General features: G+C 45.7%; 1 protein-coding gene across 1 annotated transcript; it reads right to left on the bottom strand.

Annotated features, from left to right (window-relative positions):
* Nucleotides 1-333: 333 nt before the first annotated feature.
* Nucleotides 334-21,350, bottom strand: LOC128405212 (putative DBH-like monooxygenase protein 2). Its single transcript, XM_053371615.1, has 13 exons — nucleotides 21,015-21,350; nucleotides 19,591-19,737; nucleotides 18,512-18,673; nucleotides 15,067-15,150; nucleotides 14,070-14,237; nucleotides 12,969-13,071; nucleotides 11,007-11,173; nucleotides 8,365-8,456; nucleotides 7,452-7,548; nucleotides 7,280-7,339; nucleotides 5,395-5,525; nucleotides 4,184-4,298; nucleotides 334-1,081 (listed from the first exon to the last, which is right to left on the bottom strand). Exons 1-13 carry the CDS (start codon nucleotides 21,294-21,296, stop codon nucleotides 839-841), a joined length of 1,851 nt encoding a protein of 616 aa, XP_053227590.1. The 5' UTR covers nucleotides 21,297-21,350; the 3' UTR covers nucleotides 334-838.
* Nucleotides 21,351-21,809: the final 459 nt, after the last annotated feature.

Genomic DNA, 21,809 nt, shown 5'->3' on the forward strand with positions numbered 1-21,809 from the left:
TGCCGGAACTCACCATGAACACCTCCCTCATTCTCTTAGAATGGCAATGGCGCCCATCTGAGAGGTGCCAGAACTGAGCTCTGGTGAGCTACCATCATTCCCTTCTCGAAGGTAAAGGTGTTATTTTTTGCTTTGCTGAGGGTTAGGATCACCCATTATAATTATTCTTATTAGGAAGGTTTATTAAAAATAAGTCCTTTTTTTTTCTTGCTGCAAAAGCTATCATCTTGCTATGGGAAACAATACAGAGGTAAACCTCTCCTGCCATACCACCGGTGTATTCTCCTTTGCTTGAGCACAAGGGGAGGGAATGCTCTAAAATTCAGGGGGGGCACTACAGGAACTTCAGGACCCTTCTTCTCCCTTCCTTGCCCCATGGTTTATCTGGGGAATTGGAGCTGCTGTATCTCTACATACCCTTCAACGTTTCTCCAATGAAAATAGGGACATCCTAAGGAAAAGCGGATCAAGTCAGAAATGGGACGGCTTCTGTAAATCCGGGACTGTCCCGGGAAAATAGGGAGACTTGGAAGGTCTGTCTCTACAGAGGGGGAGCTATGCGCTGTTCCTGTTAGCAGGTTAGTGTGCATTCAAAGTGATTAAAAAACAACCACCAGCAGCACCCACAATTGGCCATCTTGAATTTCAAGGCGACCTGTTTGGGTTTCTCTCCAGCCCTGAGTGACTTGCTCCAGCTTTGCACTTCATTCACACAGTACCAAAGGATTATCCGGAGACAGGTGCCCACTGAGATTTAAGAAAAGAACTAGAGTAAGAGCAGTTTGAGAAGCTTTAGCACGTGAACGACCGCCAGTAACTATTCATTGGCAATGGACGTTCAGAGTCTGCTCTGAGAAGGGGCGAGAAGCCAAGTGAACGCCAGAGGGATGAAGAACAGGCCAGCAAAAGGAAAGTTGCCCGTTGGGTTGAGAGCCTTGGAGGTCACCGTGGGAGGAGTCGCCTGGTGCTTGGCTTTCCTTTCTAGCGGAGGTGCAGGCGGGGATCTGGAAATGTCCTTGCAGGGCTCTGGTTCAAGGTCAACAATGTCTCGGACAAAGCCAGTCTCATTTCTCACCACCTCCTGGAGGTCAAGAAAGAAAGAAAACTTTAAGGATCTACACCTATTTTTTTGCTGTAGTTGTGAGGCTGGTACTACTTCTTTTGGAGAGATAAGACATACCGTATTTTCGCTCTATAGGACGCACCCGACCATAGGACGCACCTTGTTTTAGAGGGGGAGAACAAGAAAAAAAAAATTCTCCCCCTCTCTGCTCAGTGCCTCTTCAGCGAAGCAGCAGGAGAAACGGAGCCCCTTCCATTTCTCCTTTCCGTTTCGCTGAAGGGGCGCTGCGCAGAGAGGGGGAGAGGTTTTTTTCCTTTTTCTCCCCCTCTAAAACAAGGTGCGTTCTGTGCGTTCAAGGTGCGTTCACCCAAAGGCTCTGAAGAGCAGCGGGAGTTCCCACTGGGCTCTGGAGGCTTCGGGTTCTTTTTGACCTGCTCTTTGGGGCTGGTGGGGGGAAGCGCTGCTTTCCCCCACCGCCAGCCTCAAAGACCAGGTCAGGGAGCAGCGCAAAGGCTGCGCGCAGACTTCCCACTACCCCCCGAGCTTGTGGGGCTGGGGGTGGGGGGAAGCTCTGCTTTCCCCCACCGCCAGCCTCAAAGATCCCTGAAGCCTTCAGAGCGCAGCACGAGTTCCCACTGCGCTCCGCAGGTTTCGGGTTCCTTTTGCTGAAGCCAGGAGAGTCTTGCTCTCCCGGCTTCAGCAAAAGGAACCCAAAGCCTGTGGAGCGCAGCAGGAACTCGCACTGTGTTCCGAAGGCTTCAGGCAGCCATCCCTCTCGCTCTGACCCCTCTCGCTCTCCAGGCTTCAGCGAAAGCAACACGAAGCCTCCGGAACGCAGAGGGAGCGCTCCCTCTGCGCTTCGGAGGCTTCGCGTTGCTATTGCTGAAGCCAAGGAGCCTGCATTCGCTCCATAAGACGCACACACATTTCCCCTTAATTTTTGGAGGGGAAAAAGTGCGTCCTATAGAGCGAAAAATACGGTAGTTTGAAATGGAAAATGATGAGGGAGGGTCTCCCTCGGGAGGTGGTAGAATCTCCTTGCTTGGAAGTTTTTAAGCAGAGGTTGACTTGTGGTTGCAAAGCACAGAACTTGCTCTCCTCTCTATTTAAATCTCCCTTTCTGTAGAGATTTTCAAAAGGGATACATGACAAATCTGAAGAATCATGAATTGTGCAGGGTGTTTATGTTAGCCAGATTTAATGTTTCCCTCAATGACAGTGAGAGGATAGTGAGACGCTCTCCCAGAATCAGAGCGTCTCTGCAAATGTAGTAAACAGGAACCTGATACTTTGGAGCATATTTTCTTTTCTTGTGATTTTGGCATTTATGCCAGAAGATAATTATTAGAGGCCTTACAACTCAATAGGCTGACTTCTTTGCCACCAACGGTTCAGGACCTGCTTTCGTACAGTAATGATCAAATTACTTTAATAGTGGCTGAATTTCTGAGTGCTGTCCATGTAGAAAGACTGGGCCATTATAAAGAGATTTAGTGGTTGTACTGTATTATTTATGCAAATTGATTTTCTTTGGAGTTAAAGATCTGACTGGGACAAACCTTGTTATGTTGAGCTTGTATTTTGCACAATTTGTATACGGTGTCTGTTTGATAATGTGTGGTTTGCTATGCCTAATAAAGGATATTTGGGGGGGGGGGGGAGCAGAGGTTGGTCATGGATGCTTTAGCTGAAATTCCAGCTCTACAATTCTATGATTCTATGGTAGGTTGAAAAACGAGCTGTTAAAGGAACAAGCTCCAGGGACCATTTCACAGTTCTGTTCTCCCACCCACCACAAATTTACCATATTTTTCACTCTATAAGACACACCAGACCACAAGAGGCACCTAGTCTTTGGAGGAGGAAAACAGGGAAAAAAATATTCTGAATCTCAGAAGCCAGAACAGCAAGAGGGATCGCTGTGCAGTGAAAGCAGCAATCCCTCTTGCTGTTCTGGCTTCTGGGATAGCTGCGCAGCCTGCATTTGCTCCATAAGACGCACACACATTTCCCCTTACTTTTTAGGAGGGAAAAAGTGAGTCTTATAGAGCAAAAAATACGGTACTTTCAGGTAAGGCTGTGCAGTTATAGCAACAACTGAACAACACTGAGGTTCTTGGACCCCCCCCCCAGCCACCCACCCACCCTAAAAATCAGCTTGGGAGGGTGGGGGCACCCTATGGAGCAGATTTGGGGAGGATGGGTGGGTGAGAGAGGAAAAGCAAGTCCCACTGTGTGAGTGGAACTCCACTCATGCACTGTTGGACACCCCCCTAAGATTTTGATTTGCGCTCTTGTGTGAGGGTAGGGGAGCTTTAAGCCTTTAAAAGTTAAAGGGACCCCTGACCGTTAGGTCCACTCGCGGACGACTCTGGGGTTGCGGTGCTCATCTCGCTCTATAGGCCGAGGGAGCTGGCGTTCAGCTTCCGGGTCATGTGGCCAGCATGACTAAGCTGCTTCTGGTGAACCAGAGCAGTGCACAGAAACGGCGTTTACCTTCCCGCTGGAGCAGTACCTATTTATCTACTTGCACTTTGACATGCTTTCGAACTGCTAGGTTGGCAGGAGCTGGGACCGAGCAACGGGAGTTCACCCCGTCACGGGGATTCGAACTGCCAACCTTCTGATCGGCAAGCCCTAGGCTCTGTGGTTCTAAATATTACACGGGGCCTGTGTCTGGAGTTTGCCTTGGAAAAACTTCCCATTTACTTCATCAGGAGCTTTCCCCCCTGTGGAAATTGCAGTTGTGAGGGGACCATTGGTTAAACCACCTCTATTTCCCCCAGTGTAGGGTCCTGATCTGGATCAAACCCTCTTGCATTAGCCATTTGTTTAATCCCACCTCAGCCCACACTTAAAGACACAGCTCCTTCACCAACATAATGTGACATTTGTTCCTTATGGGTCGGTGTCAGACTCGGGACTTGAATGAACCAAGATCAGGACCTGATCCTAGGAGCAGAAGGGTGTAAGACAGGGAGTCAGCTTATGCTGCCACCATCAAGCCCTGGCCAAAGGAGGGAACTGCAAGGAAACCAGAGAAACTTTGGATCCCCTTTCTGATTTTTCCAGCTGATGTTAACACCAAATACCAAAAAAAGCCCCCAAAACCTTGCTTACATCAATTGTTTTGATGACCACAATCTGATTGGCCTCCTTGCAAACCTTCTCTGCTTTCTTGATGGTCTCTTGGTCCCATTCCACCAAGTTTATAGCCATCATTCCTTCCATTGCACTGGAGGGGAGAAATTGAGGAGGAACACAGGAAAAGAAGATTAATGCTTCACAGGAGCTGTACCATAGGAAGTTGGCAGCATGGAAAGAGAGGCTGACCTTGGAAGGATGCAGACGTATGGGCCTTCCGAAGGAGGATGAATGTGGTTTGAGCTTTAAACACACATTCTCTACCCAGGAAGGCGACCAATGGGTGGCTCAAACTTCTTCCATCACACTTCAGAACAGGGATGAGTGGCTAACCTTTTTTTTGGCTTGACAATGACCCAGATTACCCCAGGCAACCCTCCAGGGGGCTCATGCTTGTATTGAGTGTGGATAACCTACACAGCCGCCTTCCCAAGGCAGTCACACCCAGGGGCACACAGCCACCCCAAACTCTGTGGATCAGCTGATGAGGGAGATTGAGGGTGGGGCCAATTCAAAGTGCTGGTTTTGACCTATAAAGCCTTAAATGTCTCAGAACCGCAATACCTCAAGGACCGCCTCTTTCCATATGAACCTACCCAAACCCTGAGATCATCTTCTGAGGCCTTCCTTCATGTGCCTCCTCCTTAAGAGGTCAGGAGGGTGGCAACACAAGAAGGGGCCTTCTCTGTGGTGGCTCCCTGTCTGTGGAATGCTCTCCCCAGGGAAGTTCACCTGGCGCCTTCATTATACACCTTTAGGTGCCAGGCAAAAACTTTCCTTTTAAACCAGGTTGATCTGATTGACACCCCATACCCTTTCAAAATGTGACTATTGGGTTGTTGTTTTTATTCTGATTATATATGCTGTGATCTTTTCTGTGAACCACCCTGAGTATAGGGCGGTACATAAATTCAATAAATAAAACAAGTATAAATCCCTATCGGGGGGGGGCTGTGCCCCTTTTTTTTTTTACTTTTTGGACACCACTGCCAAGATGGATTGGATTGCATGCGCCCCCCCCCCCGAAAAATCTACTTAAGGAGGCCTGTTTAGCCCCCACAAAAAACCGTGGATTGGCAACCGCTGCCTTAGAACGGTCTGCCTGCCTCCATCCTGCGACACGATTGCGGATCGGATGCTGTCTGCGTCCTGCTGTGGCATTCAGGCGCCTTCTCAGAAACACTCACTCTGCTGCCTCTTGGCCCAGCTCATGGGCCACCTGCTGAATGTCTGGGTATCCCATGCAGCTGGAGATGTTGTTTCGAGGATAGTAGAAGAGGAAGGCCAGGCACATTTCGTTCAGAGTACTTGGACCGCCCTGAGGGAAAACAAAGGCCAAATTCATTTAAGATGCAAGAGTTTGAAAAACCAGAAGCTTTTGTATTAGGAATTTTAGGTGCAGATACAGTGGTACCTCGGGTTAAGTACTTAATTCATTCCGGAGGTCTGTTCTTAACCTGAAACTGTTCTTAACCTGAAGCACCACTTTAGCTAATGGGGCCTCCTGCTGCTGCTGCTGCGCCGCTGGAGCACAATTTCTGTTCTCATCCTGAAGCAAAGTTCTTAACCTGAAGCACTATTTCTGGGTTAGCAGAGTCTGTAACCTGAAGCGTATGTAACCTGAAGCGTATGTAACCTGAAGCATATGTAACCTGAGGTACCACTGAATAACAAAGGAGCAGGAAAGACTATTTACGCATGTGAGGACAGCAGCACGGATACTTTGGGCCCAGAGACAGAAAGAAGACAAAGTGCCAGCCAGAGATAAAGATGATGGATTATGCCAAAATGGCAAAAACAGCCGGGAAGATCAGAAATCAAGACGATAGAAATTTTACTAAGGAATGGGAAAAATTTATAAGTTACCTCAGAGAACATTGTAAACAACTAAAAACTTTGGCAGGACTGTAACAACACTTGTAATGTAACAAGAACTATGGGGAATTAGGGAGTTTTAAGAAAATGGAGAATCGTATAAGATGCAGTTGAAAAAGGAATGTCAATGGAATCCACGGAAGAGCAGAGGGAAGTCCAAGGATTCAGGGAATTCTTTGTGTATGATTATGATTATGATTTGAAGACAAACGTAAACTGCAAAAACCAATTTAAAAATTGTAAAAAGAGAGAGAGAGGGTTTTTGTTAAGTTGTAGGTGAATATATCAGACGACACAGCGATTCTTCAAACAGCTCTTGTTTATTCACAGGCCAGAACAGAACTGAACTGAAGGGTTCAGTCAGCCTGCTTATATAGAGCTCCAGTACAACGTAACTGTAACAATTTTCTAAAACTATCCAATCACTGAACGTCACTTTCGATCCCTTATTTGCATAACTATCTACAGTATCCCCCTGCTGGCCCAGGGTGAGAACTTCAGTACATAACAGTTTTGGCCGCAGCACAACAGCAGCTCTTGCTGGCTCCAGGTATCAGCACAGCCAGAGTCGGGACAGTGCTGTGCAGGGAGAATAGCAGAGACAGGCACTACAGTCCTGTGCCTTTGTAGAGTAGAAACTGGGTCAATTCCCTGGCAGGTGGGAATCAGTAAGGGATTTGTGGGATTTGTTCACAAATCCACATCTCGCCCCTTGTTCTGCACACTCTGCCCCATATCTCACCCCGCCAGCTCCCCTGATACTGGCCTGTGCTTTCCCCTCCTTCCACCACACCTGAAAACCTTAGGTGGCCCTGCAAGCTGTTACTAAAATATCTGGATATTCTGGGGACAGCGAGATTGGATTTAGCAAAAGTTGTCCTCTCCCGAAACCACCTTCCCCCTAACGCTTAGGTCATGGGTGGGCAAACTAAGGCCTGGGGGCCGGATTCAGCCCAATCGCCTTCTCAATCCGGCCTGCGGATGGTCTGGGAAACAGTGTGTTTTTACATGAGTAGAATGTGTCCTTTTATTTAAAATGCATATCTGGGTTATTTGTGGGGCATAGGAATTCGTTCATTCTCCTCCCCCCCAAAATATAGTCTGGCCCCCCACAAGGTCTGAGGGACAGTGGACCGGCCGCCTGCTGAAAAGGTTTGCTGACCCCTGGGCTTAGGTGGTTTTCAGTCAAGGACTTACGAAGGTCAGTCCTGTCCGGTCTTTGGTTTGATAGTGACATTCCACCAGGAACTCATCTCCCTGTAAAACACAAGAGGACGCAGGGTCAAACCTATAGCAGCAGAGGGTCGCTGCTGAAAATGGCTTCTTCCCACCAAACCGTGGTTCTAAGGGAAACACTGGGGTGACGTACTGATTTGAAAATGACCTCCTCCTTCATGCCTCTGGTCTCCTGGAGATTGAAATCGTACTTGTTGTCTTCACAAATGACCGTCAGCTGCTCTCCATTCCTGGGAGTGGGGTGGGGGGGTGGAGAAACAGGAGGGACAAACAAACCTGAGATGCTGCTGAGAGAAAACTGTAACTGGGATGCAACCAGGATCTGATCTAATGCCTTCCTGACAAACATTTCTAAGAGCTAATATTACTAAGTGAAATGACATCTGTTGACATGCGTTTCAGTCTTCAGTATGAACAGTGCACTGAGTTTTCTGGCTGTGTTCCTGTCCCCCACGTGTTACACACTGAGCCTCTTGGGCTTGCCAGTCAGAAGGTTGGCGGTTTGAATCCCTGCAATGGGGTGAGCTCCCGTTGCTCTCTCCCTGCTCCTGCCAACTTAGCAGTTCGAAAGCACGCCAGTGCAAGTAGATAAATAGGTACCGCTGCGGCAGGAAGGTAAACGGCGTTTCCGTGTGCTCTGGTTTCTGTCATGGTGTCCTGTTGCGCCAGAAATGGTTTAGTCATGCTGGCCACATGACCCAGAAAGCTGTCTGTGGATCCTTTACCTTTACCTACACACACCATGAGTAAATTTTTAAGTTGAAAAATCAAATAAATATATATTTTTAAACAAAGATTTAAAATCCTTCCCTCTCTTTTCCCCGCAATGTCTAGGCCTCTAGGGCAATAGTGTCTCACACCGAATATAAACGAACTGTGAAAAAGGCTATGAACGGAAAGTGGAGATGCTTATATGTACCTTTCCTTGCTTATTTGTTTGTTTTGTATCACAAACAAATTTTTTAAATAAAAATAAATTAATAGAAGTAAAAAACACACACACCAAAAAACTAGGTGTGGCCCACATAGACACTGGCTTTTCTTACCGGTACTGGACTCCTCTCACTCCCAACCCAGCCAAGTGGGTATGCAGCAAGTAACCAAAGACATGCATATCAGGCACTGGAACTCCATTCATCTGCAATCCAAAAAGAGGAGGAAAAAGCCCGTGAATGGCATCTGGCCCAGGGGCGGAGGAAGAGGGGGTCCGGTGGGTATATGCCACCTTTGGTGTCACCACTGAAGGGGGTGACAAAATGCCAGGCGGCACTCACCGCAGGGCCTGCAGCGCACCTGAGCCACGCATCTCTCCTGGGAGAGACGGGTGGCTTGGGCGCGCGCAGGCTCCCCACTGCCCAAATGGTCTGCCCTCTACCTCCTCCCCAGCTGTAGAGCGGCTGAGTGGGAGGAGGCAGGCAGACCCTGGAGGCCCTGCAATGCGCCCCGTCCCTATGGGCAGCTCGCCCCACCCGTGGGCGTCCCGCCCCAGGCTCCAGAACAGCTTCCTCTGCCGCTGATCTGGCTACTATGCTTTGAACACTTGCCCTGGCAAACATCTCAGTAAATCATCAGACATCTATGGAATGTTCTGGCAGCCAAATTTCAGCACCAGAACAGCCACGCTGGCAATTTGCTGCTTATTAGCTACAGCAGTGGTTTTCAACCAGTGTGCCGTGGCACCATGGGATGCCATGAATGCCCCTCTTTGCTTCCCTCCCTCCTCTGATGCCCTCTGGAGTCTCTGCCTCTGAAAACGCTTGTTTGTTGCAGCAGCCTTGACTGTGGGCGAATGGTGCCTCTGGGAGGCATCTCTCTTTGAGGTGGGACAGTTTATAGACCGTTGACCAGGGGCAGCAGTAGTGGCTTCCTGGAGGACATCCAAGGAGAGGGGAGAGGAGGCTGAGGGAACACTCCACAAGAGAGGGTGTTTGAAAAAGGGTGAGAGGCTGCCAGCTCTGCTGGCAAGGGGTGACATAACTGGGCTCCTGAGCCCCACAGGGGTGGTGCAGAAAGAAACTGGTTGGTTAAGGGAGCTACAGGGTCAACCCAAGACATCTGGTTGCCTGAGGTGAAGAACAAGATGGCGTCTGTCCCCATCCCCCTGCCAGATACTGACTGGACTGGCACATAGCTGTCAACTTTTCCCTTTTCTTGCGAGGAATCCTATTTGGAATAAGGGAATTTCCCTTTAAAAAAGGAAAAAGTTGACAGCTATGGACTGGCAGTTGAATCGAAGGTTTCAATAATGTTTTTGGGTGGCATGCATATTTGTGGTACGACAAGGTTAAAGCACATAAAGCATTTAAAAACCATATTGTCAGGAAAGCTTTGTTCAACGTTTGGATAAGATATAAGGATTTATTGGAAAATAAAACCCCAAGGTGGTTGTCACCAATGGAAGCAAAGGCCCAGAAGAAGCTCAATATGGAGGCCAAATGGCCGAAATATTGGGAAATTTTGGAACAAGAGGGAGATAGACTAAAACTGCAGAGCTTTGAGAAACTAAAAAACAAAGTGCGAGATTGGCTTCATTATTATCAGATAATGGAGGCATATAATTTGGACAAGAAAATTGGCTTCCAGGTGGAAAAATCAAAATTAGAAACAGAACTGTTAGAACCCAAAACTAAGATTTTATCAAAGATGTATAACTTGCTGTTGAAATGGAATACTCAGGATGAAACGGTGAAATCTGCTATGATTAAATGGGCACAAGATGTTGGACATAACATTATGTTTGCTGACTGGGAACAGTTGTGGACCACAGGTATGAAATTCACGGCATGCAATGCCTTAAGAGAGAATATTATGAAAATGATATACAGGCGGTACATGACCCCAGTCAAGCTTGCAAAAATATATCATTTGCCCGATAATAAATGTTGGAAATGCAAAGAAACTGAAGGTACATTCTTTCACCTTTGGTGGACGTGCCCAAGAATTAAGGCTTTCTGGGAACTGATCTATAATGAAATGAAAAAGGTATTTAAATATACCCTCCTGAAGAAACCAGAGGCCTTTCTTCTGGGCATTGTCGGCCAATTGGTGCCAAAGAAGGACAGAACTTTTTTTATGTACGCCACAACAGCAGCAAGAATACTTATTGCAAAGTATTGGAAGACACAAGATCTACCCACTTTGGAAGAATGGCAGATGAAGGTGATGGACTATATGGGATTGGCAGAAATGACTGGCAGAATCCGAGACCAGGGAGAGGAGTCGGTGGAAGAAGATTGGAAGAAATTTAAAGACTATCTACAGAAATATTGTAAAATTAATGAATGTTAGAATGATGTTGGATTGAAATTAAGTGGTTTCCAGCTGTAATGCTTTAAGAGAATATGAAAAAAAGGATTATAAATAGGTAATAATATAATGGTAAGGATTTGCTGAACTAACAATTTGTGGTGGAATACAAAAAAGGGAGGTATGAGGAGGTCCGGGAAACAAGTTAAAGGAAAATAAGCAACTGAAAATCTATGTGTTTTTAATTTTCTTTATTCTGTATTTTTGTTATTTATCTGTTTTTTCTTCTTTTTTATTTTATTGTAATATTTTAAAAAATCTTAATAAATATCTTATAAAAAGAAAAGAAATAGTAGCCTGAATATGAAGTATCAACGCTCAGTGCTAGCATTTGTTACTGAACTGGGGCGGGGGAAGGGCTGTGGAATACTCCGGAACTTACATCATCAAACTGACTGGTATTGCAGACACCGTAGGACATGAAGGACTCGGCTCCAGGGGGGAGGAAATGGATTGGAAATGTGAAGAATCCTGTCTGTAGAACCCCCATGTCATAAGGACGCAGCTCCGTAGTGTAATAGAGTCGTATCCCCGAGTTGTCAATCAGGCCTTAGGAAAGAAAACCCTCAGCTGAGCAACTGGTTCTGTATAAGTTTCTGTGCAACTGAAAATAGGGTTTGTTCACACTTCACCTTGTTCCATGCCTAGAAAATCATGAGTCCAAACTGTTTTCTGCTTTCTAGGTATGGGTCTGAGCAGTTTTGCTTTTGCCCTGCTGCCTTCCCCCAGAAATCCTGTTCTGTGAAGAACTCAATTGCTGTTTGCTCTGATTTAGCGCTAAACCACTGGTTTTCCCAGGGGAAAGCACTGGGGCAAACAGAAGAGTGGATAAGCCCATGGTGAGAGGCCACTTTACCACATGAGAGAAAATTTTGGGGGCTTCCGATAATCAAGATAGTATACATCTACTTGTACATTCAAAAGGGACGTGGGTGGCGCTGTGGGTTAAACCACAGAGCCTAGGACTTGCCGATCAGAAGGTCGGCGGTTCGAATCCCCGTGACAGAGTGAGCTCCCGTTGCTCGGTCCCAGCTCCTGCCAACCTAGCAGTTCAAAAGCACGTCAAAGTGCAAGTAGATAAATAGGTACTGCTCCAGCGGGAAGGTAAACGGCGTTTCTGCGCGCTGCTCTGGTTCGCCAGAAGCGGCTTAGTCATGCTGGCCACATGACCCAGAAGCTGTATGCAGGCTCCCTCGGCCAATAAAGCAAGATGAGCGCCGCAACCCCAGAGTCGGTTATGACTGGACCTAATGGTCAGGGGTCCCTTTACCTTTACCTTACTTGTACATTCAACAAGGACAACAAACAGACAAACAGGACGTCAGCTTAATGTCCTACTTGCAAACTTCCAGAGGCATCTGGCTGCTAAACATTGCTGGCGTAGATGGACCCTCAGTTCTCACCAGGGTGACACATGGGGCCTACCTCACCACTATCCAGCTAAGTTCCTCATAGTGATAAATATTTACTAAAGGACATGAAGAAATACGAATATTTATAGAAGTGCCAACTCCAGAAGCATTTCCCAAGTACAGAGTACAGTTGTATCTTGGAAGTCGAACGGAATCTGTTCAACTTCCAAAACATTCAAAAACCAAATTGCAGCTTCTGATTGGCTGAAAGAAGCTCCTACAGCCAATCAGAAGCCACAGAAGCCCTGTCGGACGTTCAGGTTCCAAAAGAACGTTCTCAAACTGGAACAATCACTTCTGGGTTTGTGACATTCGGGAGCCAAAACGTCCGAGTTCCAGGGCGTTTGGGATCCAAGGTACAACTGTATCAGTGCTTCCGCTGGCCACAGTCCCCGACACCAACATCTCCCGTTGTCCGGGTCTCCTGGTGCTCAATAACAGCTGCCCTAACATTTCTCCATAGACACTTCTAATCCAGTAAGACCAATTTTTTAAATAAAAAAAATGGCCTCCAAATGCAGAAGCTGGCCGTCCTGTGTCCATCACTCTTTATATGTCTAGGACTGCCATACTCCTCCCACTGGCTCTCCTTTCCTCTGCAATCAAAACATCAGCAGGAATTAAGGAACCCTGAGACATGTAGTTCTTGAGAGAGGCACATATCTGTCAAACTACAACTCCTGGAGCTTTCGGTACAAGTTCTCCCACCCCTGAGATCCTCAGATAAATTTCATAAACTTCCTCAAGCATCACCTACAATTTAGCCTCAATCTCCCTCCTCCTGGAAATAGGCCGGAAGCCTATGCTGTAGGACCCTTAGTCCCCCCCAGTGAAGCATACCCAATTTCTCTCTCCATGCTCTGGCTGTGTTCCCTGCTCCTCATCAACACATCACCTTCCTCTTACGCAATCAATATATGTGCTTTACTCACCTGGAATTCCATTAAAATTGCTGTAGTGGACTTCTAACCGGATCCACTGGGGATCAATTGGTGTACCTAAGGAGATTCCAGTTTCATCTGGGAACATGTAGCTCTAGTTGGTTGGTCGGGGAGAAGAAAGACAGCTATTAAAAAATGATCAGTTGACTGTTCTCTTGGCTTCTGAGCTTTTTGCACAGAAGTCAGTAATATTACAAATTCAGTGAGGCAGCAGTCCTAAACCCATTTACCTGTGAGTAAGCCCATACCCTCCAACATTTCTCCAAAGAAAATAGGGGTGTCCAATTTACTACTACTACCCTTAATAATAATAACAAAATAACAATAACAATAATAATACCTCATCCATCTGACTGGGTTGCCCCAGCCACTTTGGATGGCTTCCAATATATATAAAAACATAATAAAACATTAAACATCAATTAAACCTTATGGGGGGAAACCTTCCCTATACAGGACTGCCTTCATATGTCTTCTAAAGGTTACTTATCTCCTTGGCTTGGGGGGGGGGCACATAACTCCATACCCTCCAACGTTTCTCTGATGAAGATAGGTCCCTAAGGAAAAGTGGGACATTCTGGAATCAGATCAGAAACCGGGAAGGCTTCTATAAATCCAGGACTGTCCCTGGAAAATAGGGATACTTGGAGGGTCTGTAAGTCTCATTTAATTCAATGGGACTTGCTGTTGGGTAGACACATAAGGCCGTAAAACCTTTGGCAGGGATCAATAGCGATCACATCTTCTAGACCAAATATTTAAAATAGTCGTATGGCACCAGTGAATGTTAGCTTGTTAAGGGAGCTGAAAGTTTTTAGGAAGGCCCTTTATTCAGAAAGCTACAAACCCCAGCCCAGTATCTAGATTGGACCAGGCACCTTTGCTGAGCTTCCCATTCACTTCAGTGGCACATGCTCAGGAGAATTTAGCCCCGGGGAAATGAACCCAGAAACAGTGAAACCTCGGAACCCGGTTAAAAAAACCACCACAGCACCAAAACTCTCTCAGAGATCAGTTTTGAACTTCACTGCAGTAGTTTGACCACAGGTGAAAAAGCAGTTCTCATGGCCTGGGAAGTTCCCACATACTCACCCCTCCTCCTACAGCCCAGCCCACGACTATCTGGGAGCAGAGGGCAAAATCAGGATCAGCTCCGTAGCAGTCGCTGACCCCAGTCGGCAGCACGCTGGCATTGCCGCACGCATAAACCAGGATGTGGTGCACCATGGTTTCGTTTCGAGGTGTGATCATGGCTTCAAACTGTAGACAGAAGAAAGAAAGAAGGAAAAACAGTGACTAATAATAAAATAATAATAATAAATTTTATTTATATCCCGCCCTCCCCAGCCGAAGCCGGGCTCAGGGCGGCTAACAACAATAAAACAATACAAAAACTACTTCATTAACCGGGATGACTTCTGTAAATCCAGGGTAAAAGGTAAAGGTGACTATGGGGTTGCGGCGCTCATCTCGCTTTCAGGCCGAAGGAGCCGGCGTTTGCCCACAAACAGCTTTCCAGGTCATGTGGCCAGCATGACTAAACTTCTGGGGCAATGGAACATTGTGCTGGAAACCAGAGCGCACAGAAAAACCATTTACCTTCCTGCCGCAGTGGTACCTGTTTATCTACTTGTACTGGTGTGCTTTCAAACTGCTAGGTTGGCAGGAGCTGGGGCAGAGCAACGGGCACTCACTCCATAGTGGGGATTCGAACTGCCGAACTTCTGATCGGCAAGTCCAAGAGGCTCAGTGGTTTAGACCACAGCGCCACTTTTAACCTTTTTAATCCAGGACTGTCCCTGGAAAACAGGGGCACTTGTGGGCAGGGGGTGGGAGTCTGTGATGCCAGTGCTGAAGAAGAAGAAATGTTATTAAAATATGAATTACGTATGTGCATTGGAGTTATCAAACAACAGCAAAAGTTTATTGAGTGGTCCCTGGGGGAATTTTCAAGCGAATTTAAATTCCTCCCCGTTCATTGGATGGAGGGCATGGTTTGTCAGTGTTGATGTGACACCCCCTCACCTAAAAAATGGCTTACAGTGAGGTTTTCGGCTGAAACCTTTCTATGCTTCTTTCCCACAGTTACCTTGTAGATGTGATGTTTTTCCTTGACTATTGGCAACGGTATGAAAGTGCAGGCATAGGTGGTGTCATCCTCTGGGATAGGGAACTGCAAAACAAAGTCAAAACAATGCTGAACGTTGTAGGGTTGCCAACTCGTGGAATTTTCTGTGACAATAAAAAAGCGGAAGCTGGCCCTAACATGAGGTAATAATAATAATAATAATAATAATAATAATAATAATAATAATAATTTTATTTATACCCCGCCCTCCCCAGCCAAGGCCCTGCTCAGAGCGGCTTACAAGCAATAATAAAAACAAGTTGAGGTAAGATAACTCAATTTTCCTTGGGCAGCAGATTGGAGGTTGCGACTGAAGGGATGGCAGGTTGTGGACCGCTTGGTGTCAACCTTTTTGAAGAAAGGCGAGGATACTGGACAGGAGGATAGCAATATTGTCCAACACAGAGAGACAAGTTCTTGCATATCCATAATGCTCAGGTACATGAGTACACCAGTTTTTAAATTAAAAAGGAAGCTCAGGTTTGAAGAGTGCTTGTATGTTGCTGACATCCTACTATGGTATCCTGCCATTAAGAGTTTGATCATGAGAATACTTGATTTCCTTTGAGCAAATGACTACAGTGGTACCTCGGGTTAAGAACTTAATTCGTTCCGGAGGTCCGTTCTTAACCTGAAACTGTTCTTAACCTGAGGTACCACTTTAGCTAATGGGGCCTCCGCTGCCACCACGGCACCACACGATTTCTGTTCTCATCCTGAAGCAAAGTTCTTAACCCTAGGTACTATTTCTGGGTTAGCGGAGTCTGTAATCTGAAGCGTTTGTAACCTGAAGCGTATGTAACCTGAGGTACCACTGTATTCTTGAATCCACTGCACTAGCAGGATGCAATAATGCTCATCTTCTGGGGCAGTGGTAGATCAGTCTCCCCACCCACCAGAATTGTTAAATACATTGGGTTGTATTCAATGGTTGTAATACTCAGATTTTCCCAGTAGTGATGTATGGAAGTGAGAGCTGGACCATAAAGAAGGCTGATCGCCGAAGAATTGATGCTTTTGAATTATGGTGCTGGAGGAGACTCTTGAGAGTCCCATGGACTGCAAGAAGATCAAACTTATGCATGCTAAAGGAAATCAGCCCTGAGTGCTCACTGGAAGGACAGATCGTGAAGCTGAGGCTCCAAGACTTTGGCCACCTCATGAGAAGAGAAGACTCCCTGGAAAAGACCCTGATGTTGGGAAAGATGGAGGGCACAAGGAGAAGGAGATGACAGAGGATGAGATGGTTGGACATTGTTCTCGAAGCTACGAACATGAGTTTGACCAAACTGTGGGAGGCAGTGGAAGACAGGAGTGCCTGGCGTGCTGTGGTCCAGGGGGTCACGAAGAGGCGGACACGACTAAACGACTAAACAAAAACAACAATACTCAGATGGGGGGGGGCGCTAGGGGCCTTGGAAGATGGCGGATATTAACATCTATCCAGCTCGCACGAGGTAATTAGAGGCTGATTATGGGGAGTATATCAGTCTCCCTTCATCTCTCCAGGGGGGTAGATATGCCGTTTTCACCCGCTGTTGCCATAAATCACCCCCGAGTTCGGAAGAAGGAGGGGGTGAGGCACTGGGTGCACAACCCTCGGCGGGTCTCGGAACTCCTCCGAAGCTGCTTCCAGGTGCGAAACTAGTTGCGTTACTTAAAAGGGAAAAAATTGGGAAAGATAATGCACATGCTTCAAGAGAGGCAGGAGGTTTTTATCTGCTAACAATTTTACCACTGAAAGGAAGAAGACTGAGACGGACTGAGATGGAAGATTACATCAAAGCACTACAAATATGGTATGTGGACTGGAATGCCGGAACTAAGGGGGGGGGGGTTAACAACTTTTTATTTCTTTTGCTCTATGTGATTACTAATAACCCTCCCTCTGAAGATCTGTCACAGAAATTAAATGCAAATGGGACTAAAAATGAATTGTGTGGGAATAATTATGAACTTAAAGGTTTTACTCTGTGAAGGATTTGGAAAGAAGAAGGGCTCTCTCTTGTGACGCAGTAAGAATGGAAACTTGATAATAAACCTGTGATGCTGGAGTTGGTCTTGGGGAGGGCGAGCCGAAGATATATTATTTTCGAGGAGATTGCAAACTGGAAGGGGCAGCCCTCCTGGAAAAAGACTAATTTACGATGCAACAGGTCGGAAAAGCTAAAGAGCGAGTTTCTAGACTGTATTTCACTGGAACGACAAAAATGGCGATTACTCGCTTGAGCGGAAAGGACTGTTGGAGGAGAGTGATTTACGAGAGAGCAGCACAAAGCCCACACAGAAATACAAATAAGACTGTCTTTTTCAACCCACTTGCGGAGCATATCGGAGGAAAATGGAAAGGAAAAACAGTAATGACAAGTATTGAGAAGAGGAGACTGGAAACATCATTCTTAATATGGAAGCAGAACAAATATTCGAGGATTGGACTCCTGCCAATCAAGAAGCATGGGTACCCCCCACAAAAATTTATAATTTGGAAAACAATTGGATTATATGATATGTATTGTTATAATTTGGACTAATTGATTTGATGTGTTTAATTTGGAAATAGGAAACTTAATAAAAATTATTTTTTTAAAAAAACAATACTCAGATGAGTATAGGGCTGCCATGCGTCTGGGAAATGTCCGGGAAAATCTGCTGGATGGATATTGTTCTCCTTTTCTCTCTTTCTCTTTCTCTCTCTCTGTTCTGGTGTTCTATTTTCTGTATGTTTAATGTTAAGGTTTAGCAGCACATCCTCAGAAACTGTTCCACTATAAAATCAGGAGGTTTTCTAACTCACATATTTAGGTTAAAAATGTTACCTTGCCAGAAATGCTTTGGGGAAATTGCTGCTACAGAAAAAGCTTACTCATCAGTTTTTTGTTTTTTTTTTAAGTTTTGCAAATAGGTTTAATGTTGTTGGACAACATTTAGTGCTAAGAAGGCTCTAGGGGAAGATGAGTGCCTAACTCTCTTAAAGTTGAGCAACTGAATTTCCCTTGATTTAAGCAAAAAGGAACAGCGCGAGAAAAGAAAGAAAAAATGTTGCAGAGGGTGATTTGAACAGTGAAGGAAGGAGCTTTGTTGGGTACAACCAGCCACTCTTCTGAAATGGTTAAAATGAATTTAATAGCGTGGAAGAAACCAATGTCAATATATTTATTTGCAATACAATGTTATTATTTGTCTAAGTGATTTGCAAATTGGTATTTTTACTTCAAGCTGCAATAATACGTACGCTGAAAAGCAAACAGTGAAAAATATACGCCCGTGTCAATAACACGATCACTAGTTTGAATAAATGAATGAAATCTGTCTGAATGGGAAACACTGAGACTTTATGGTGCTGAATGGAAATATCCAACAAGATCCATGCACTTTGCTGTAAGGCAGCTAGGGAGGTACTACTCACATCGTTGAGCTTCAGGTCATACACCTTGTAGACACTGGGTGAGTGCAATTCATCTTCAGTTGACAGGAGCATCAAGAAAAGAGATTTGTGGATTATTCTCCCTTTGAAGAAGTCAATTGTGTCATCCGTACCATAGCCAGTAATCAGTCGTAGTGTGTCACCCTGTGCAGGGAAAAGTTAAAAAGAAAAATCTTCCCTCCTTTATCATATTGTTGCAGGTAAGCTGGCAACTAAAAGAACAAAAGGACAATCTGAGTGGACTCTCCTCCCCCTGACCACGGCAAAAAGACTGATACTGATGAATTGGAAAAATTAAAAATGCAGCTCCCTTCTACAATCGGATTGAAGACTTATCCAAACTCGCAACATATGAACAACTTGCATATAAACACAAACTTGCCATGGACAAATTCAATGACATTTGGAATCCATTCTTACAAACGCTGTAATAGGTTAAGATCTGGGAAAGTACAATAACAACTTCGTAAAATATACAGTTTGGGGGTTTTCCTCCCTCCCCCCTTTATTTTCCCTTTTCCACGGGTGCTGTTTCTCTCTTTTTCACTCTTTTATTTACATCTCACCATGTTTAGTGCACATATAATTCTGTACTTTTTGCATTTTCAATAAAGATGTTAAAAAAAGAAAGAAAATAAAATCCTCCCATTTGCTATATTTTTGGTGGGATTCAGCTAAGCAGCACCACCAGTGCAAGCTCTGCAAAAAGACTTCTGCTTGCGCAATAGGGCTTGCCTCTTCTCTCCTCCCTATGCACCCCCCCCCAGAACAGCCTGGGGGGCAGAGAGGTGAAGATGTGGGGTCATTCCATTTCCCCCCCCAGAGACCCACCCAATCTAGGAACCTCATGTTACAAACCTTTTCCTCTAAGTACCGTTGCATTAATATTTTAGTTCTGTGGTTTTTTTTATGTGCCACTGATTTTATTGGGAGTGCAAAGCACCCACTTCAGCCTCTTGCATTTTAGCAAACGAGACTTTTAAAAGGGCTAGAACACAATCCGCTCTAAAGCCCGCTGGACTTGGATGTGAACTGTAGCTGGATATGGCTGCTTTGGTTACCGTGATGTCCAGGTCATGCTCATCGCAGGTACGAAAATATCGCCTGAATGCCATGGTTGTGGTTGTCTCATCCTGGGTCAAGGACAGCAGCTCATAGTCTTGGCTTTCGTCCTCCAAGACAGTTTCTTCATCTACACCATGCCAGTCCTGAGTGAAACAGGGAGAACAAACTTTTGGAAACACAGGAAGTCAAAAGAGCATTCAAATTCCTCATCAGCAACACATTTTTGGGGGGATAGCCTTTGACCACTAATTTGCATGTCCATTCTAATTCCAAATCCATCTCATGTTTTCTTCTGGGGCACAATTTGTTGCCATCCCTAGCTGAGAGGCATATTGTATCTTCTTTAAAAGTATTTCTAAACTACGGAATACTTTAAGAAATTCTGAGCAGTGTACAAAAGATGCATGAAAACAATAATAAAAACGGATCTAAAAACAGGAATCCAGGAAAGCCTGCCTGAAGGCAGTAATTAATGATGCTTCGTGTATGGCAGAGTAAGGGGCATTCAAAAGGGCAGCAGCAATAGTGAAAAATGGCCATTTTCAGATCAATACTTTATGACAATGCATAGGGTTCTGGGCCATGAGTAAAATATGGAAGCTATGGAAGAAAGAAAAATGCCTACCAAACTCATCTGAAACACTGTACAGACAACCTTCCCCTGTTCTGAGAGCTAGTCAATCTGTATATCCATGCTCTGGAATATCTATGTATGTATACCATTATACTGCATTACAAACAAGCCACTGCAGATAGGACATATGTATTACCCAAACACAAGGCTGTTGAATGAAGGCCGCTCAGACATTCAGGGCCAGTTTTCAAGCACAGGTGCTGATCTTTAAAGCCCTAAAACGGCCTCAGCCCTGTATACCTGAAGGAGCATCTCCACCCCAATTGTTCAGCCCAGACACTGAGGTCCAGCTCTGAGGGCCTTCTGGCAGTTCCCTCACTGCGAGAAGTGAAACTACAGGGGACAAGGCCTTCTCGGCACTCATACCCATCTTGTGGAATGTCCTTTCAGCTGATGTCAAAGAGTTAAAACACCTATATGATTTTTCGTAGACATCTGAAGGCAGCCCTGTTTTGGGAAGCTTATAATGTTTGTTGTTGTTGCTGCTGCTGTTTTTCCTGTATTTTTGTTGGACACTCCATTTTCTAGTGCTACACCATCCCTTTACCTTCAGCTGGGCAGCAAAGTGTGGCCCCATCTGCAAGCTGACCTGATGTTCAATGGGTCTGTGTAGGGAGCCTACACAATGGAGACCTCTGGAAGCACAGGTTCTCTTGCTCCCATCACCTCTAGATCCATTTGTAACTTCCTTCACAATGAAAGCAGCCTCCCTCTCCCTTCCCTGGTATGTGCAGATACAAACTCCTCGCAAAGAGGAAGCAACAGCTCATATTATTTTCATCTTACTGAGAAATAGACGTTGCCGTCAGGAAGGACCCCGCCAATCACAAAGTCTGCCCCGGTCATCTCTCCGTGAACAGTGAAGCCAAAAGCCACCCATCCCGTTGTCTTGGCTTCCAGCTCAAAAGTCATCAAGCTGCTACTGTCTTCATGGTCCCACCGCAGGTAGATCTGGTGTGTGGGGTCGAGGAACGCCGAGAAACGCAGTGGAGGAACTGGGGAATGGCTGGAGCAGAGGCACAAGGTGGACAAGAGGAACAGCAGACTTTTCATACATGGGTGGCTCATCCTCTTGGGAGCAGGGAGCACCCTTTCTTCTCTCGCTCTCTCAGTGAGATCTCCCTCAAGCTAGCTAGCACCTTCTACTGTGGAGACCTGGTTTATATGAAAAGCTGGGACTTGCTGGGACCAGTGCCAGAGAGGAAGGGCAATGGTTTTTATTCTTCGTATCAGATTCAGAAGGTGGGATAAGTGCATCATATTACATAATGCTATGGCACCCTTCCCAATGGATATTTGTTACTGCTGCTATTACCCCTTTCCCCTTTTTGCAGGTCTGGTGTGTGTGTTTTTCCTTGCACAGGCATTGTGCAAAACGTATAAAACACCTTCGGAAAGTATTTGATTGTGTAAAGCTCTAGTGACTGCAGAGGTAACTGGATCATGACCACATCCCTGGATCATGACCACATACCTGTTTTCTTTGTTTTGTAGGTTTTCTATTGGAAACATAGAAACTGTTTTATTCATGGCATATCTACACTCTATGAAGTACAGTGGTACCTCAGGTTAAGAACTTAA

This window comes from Podarcis raffonei, chromosome 17 (genome assembly GCF_027172205.1).
Source record: "Podarcis raffonei isolate rPodRaf1 chromosome 17, rPodRaf1.pri, whole genome shotgun sequence".
Taxonomy (NCBI): Eukaryota; Metazoa; Chordata; class Lepidosauria; order Squamata; family Lacertidae; genus Podarcis; species Podarcis raffonei.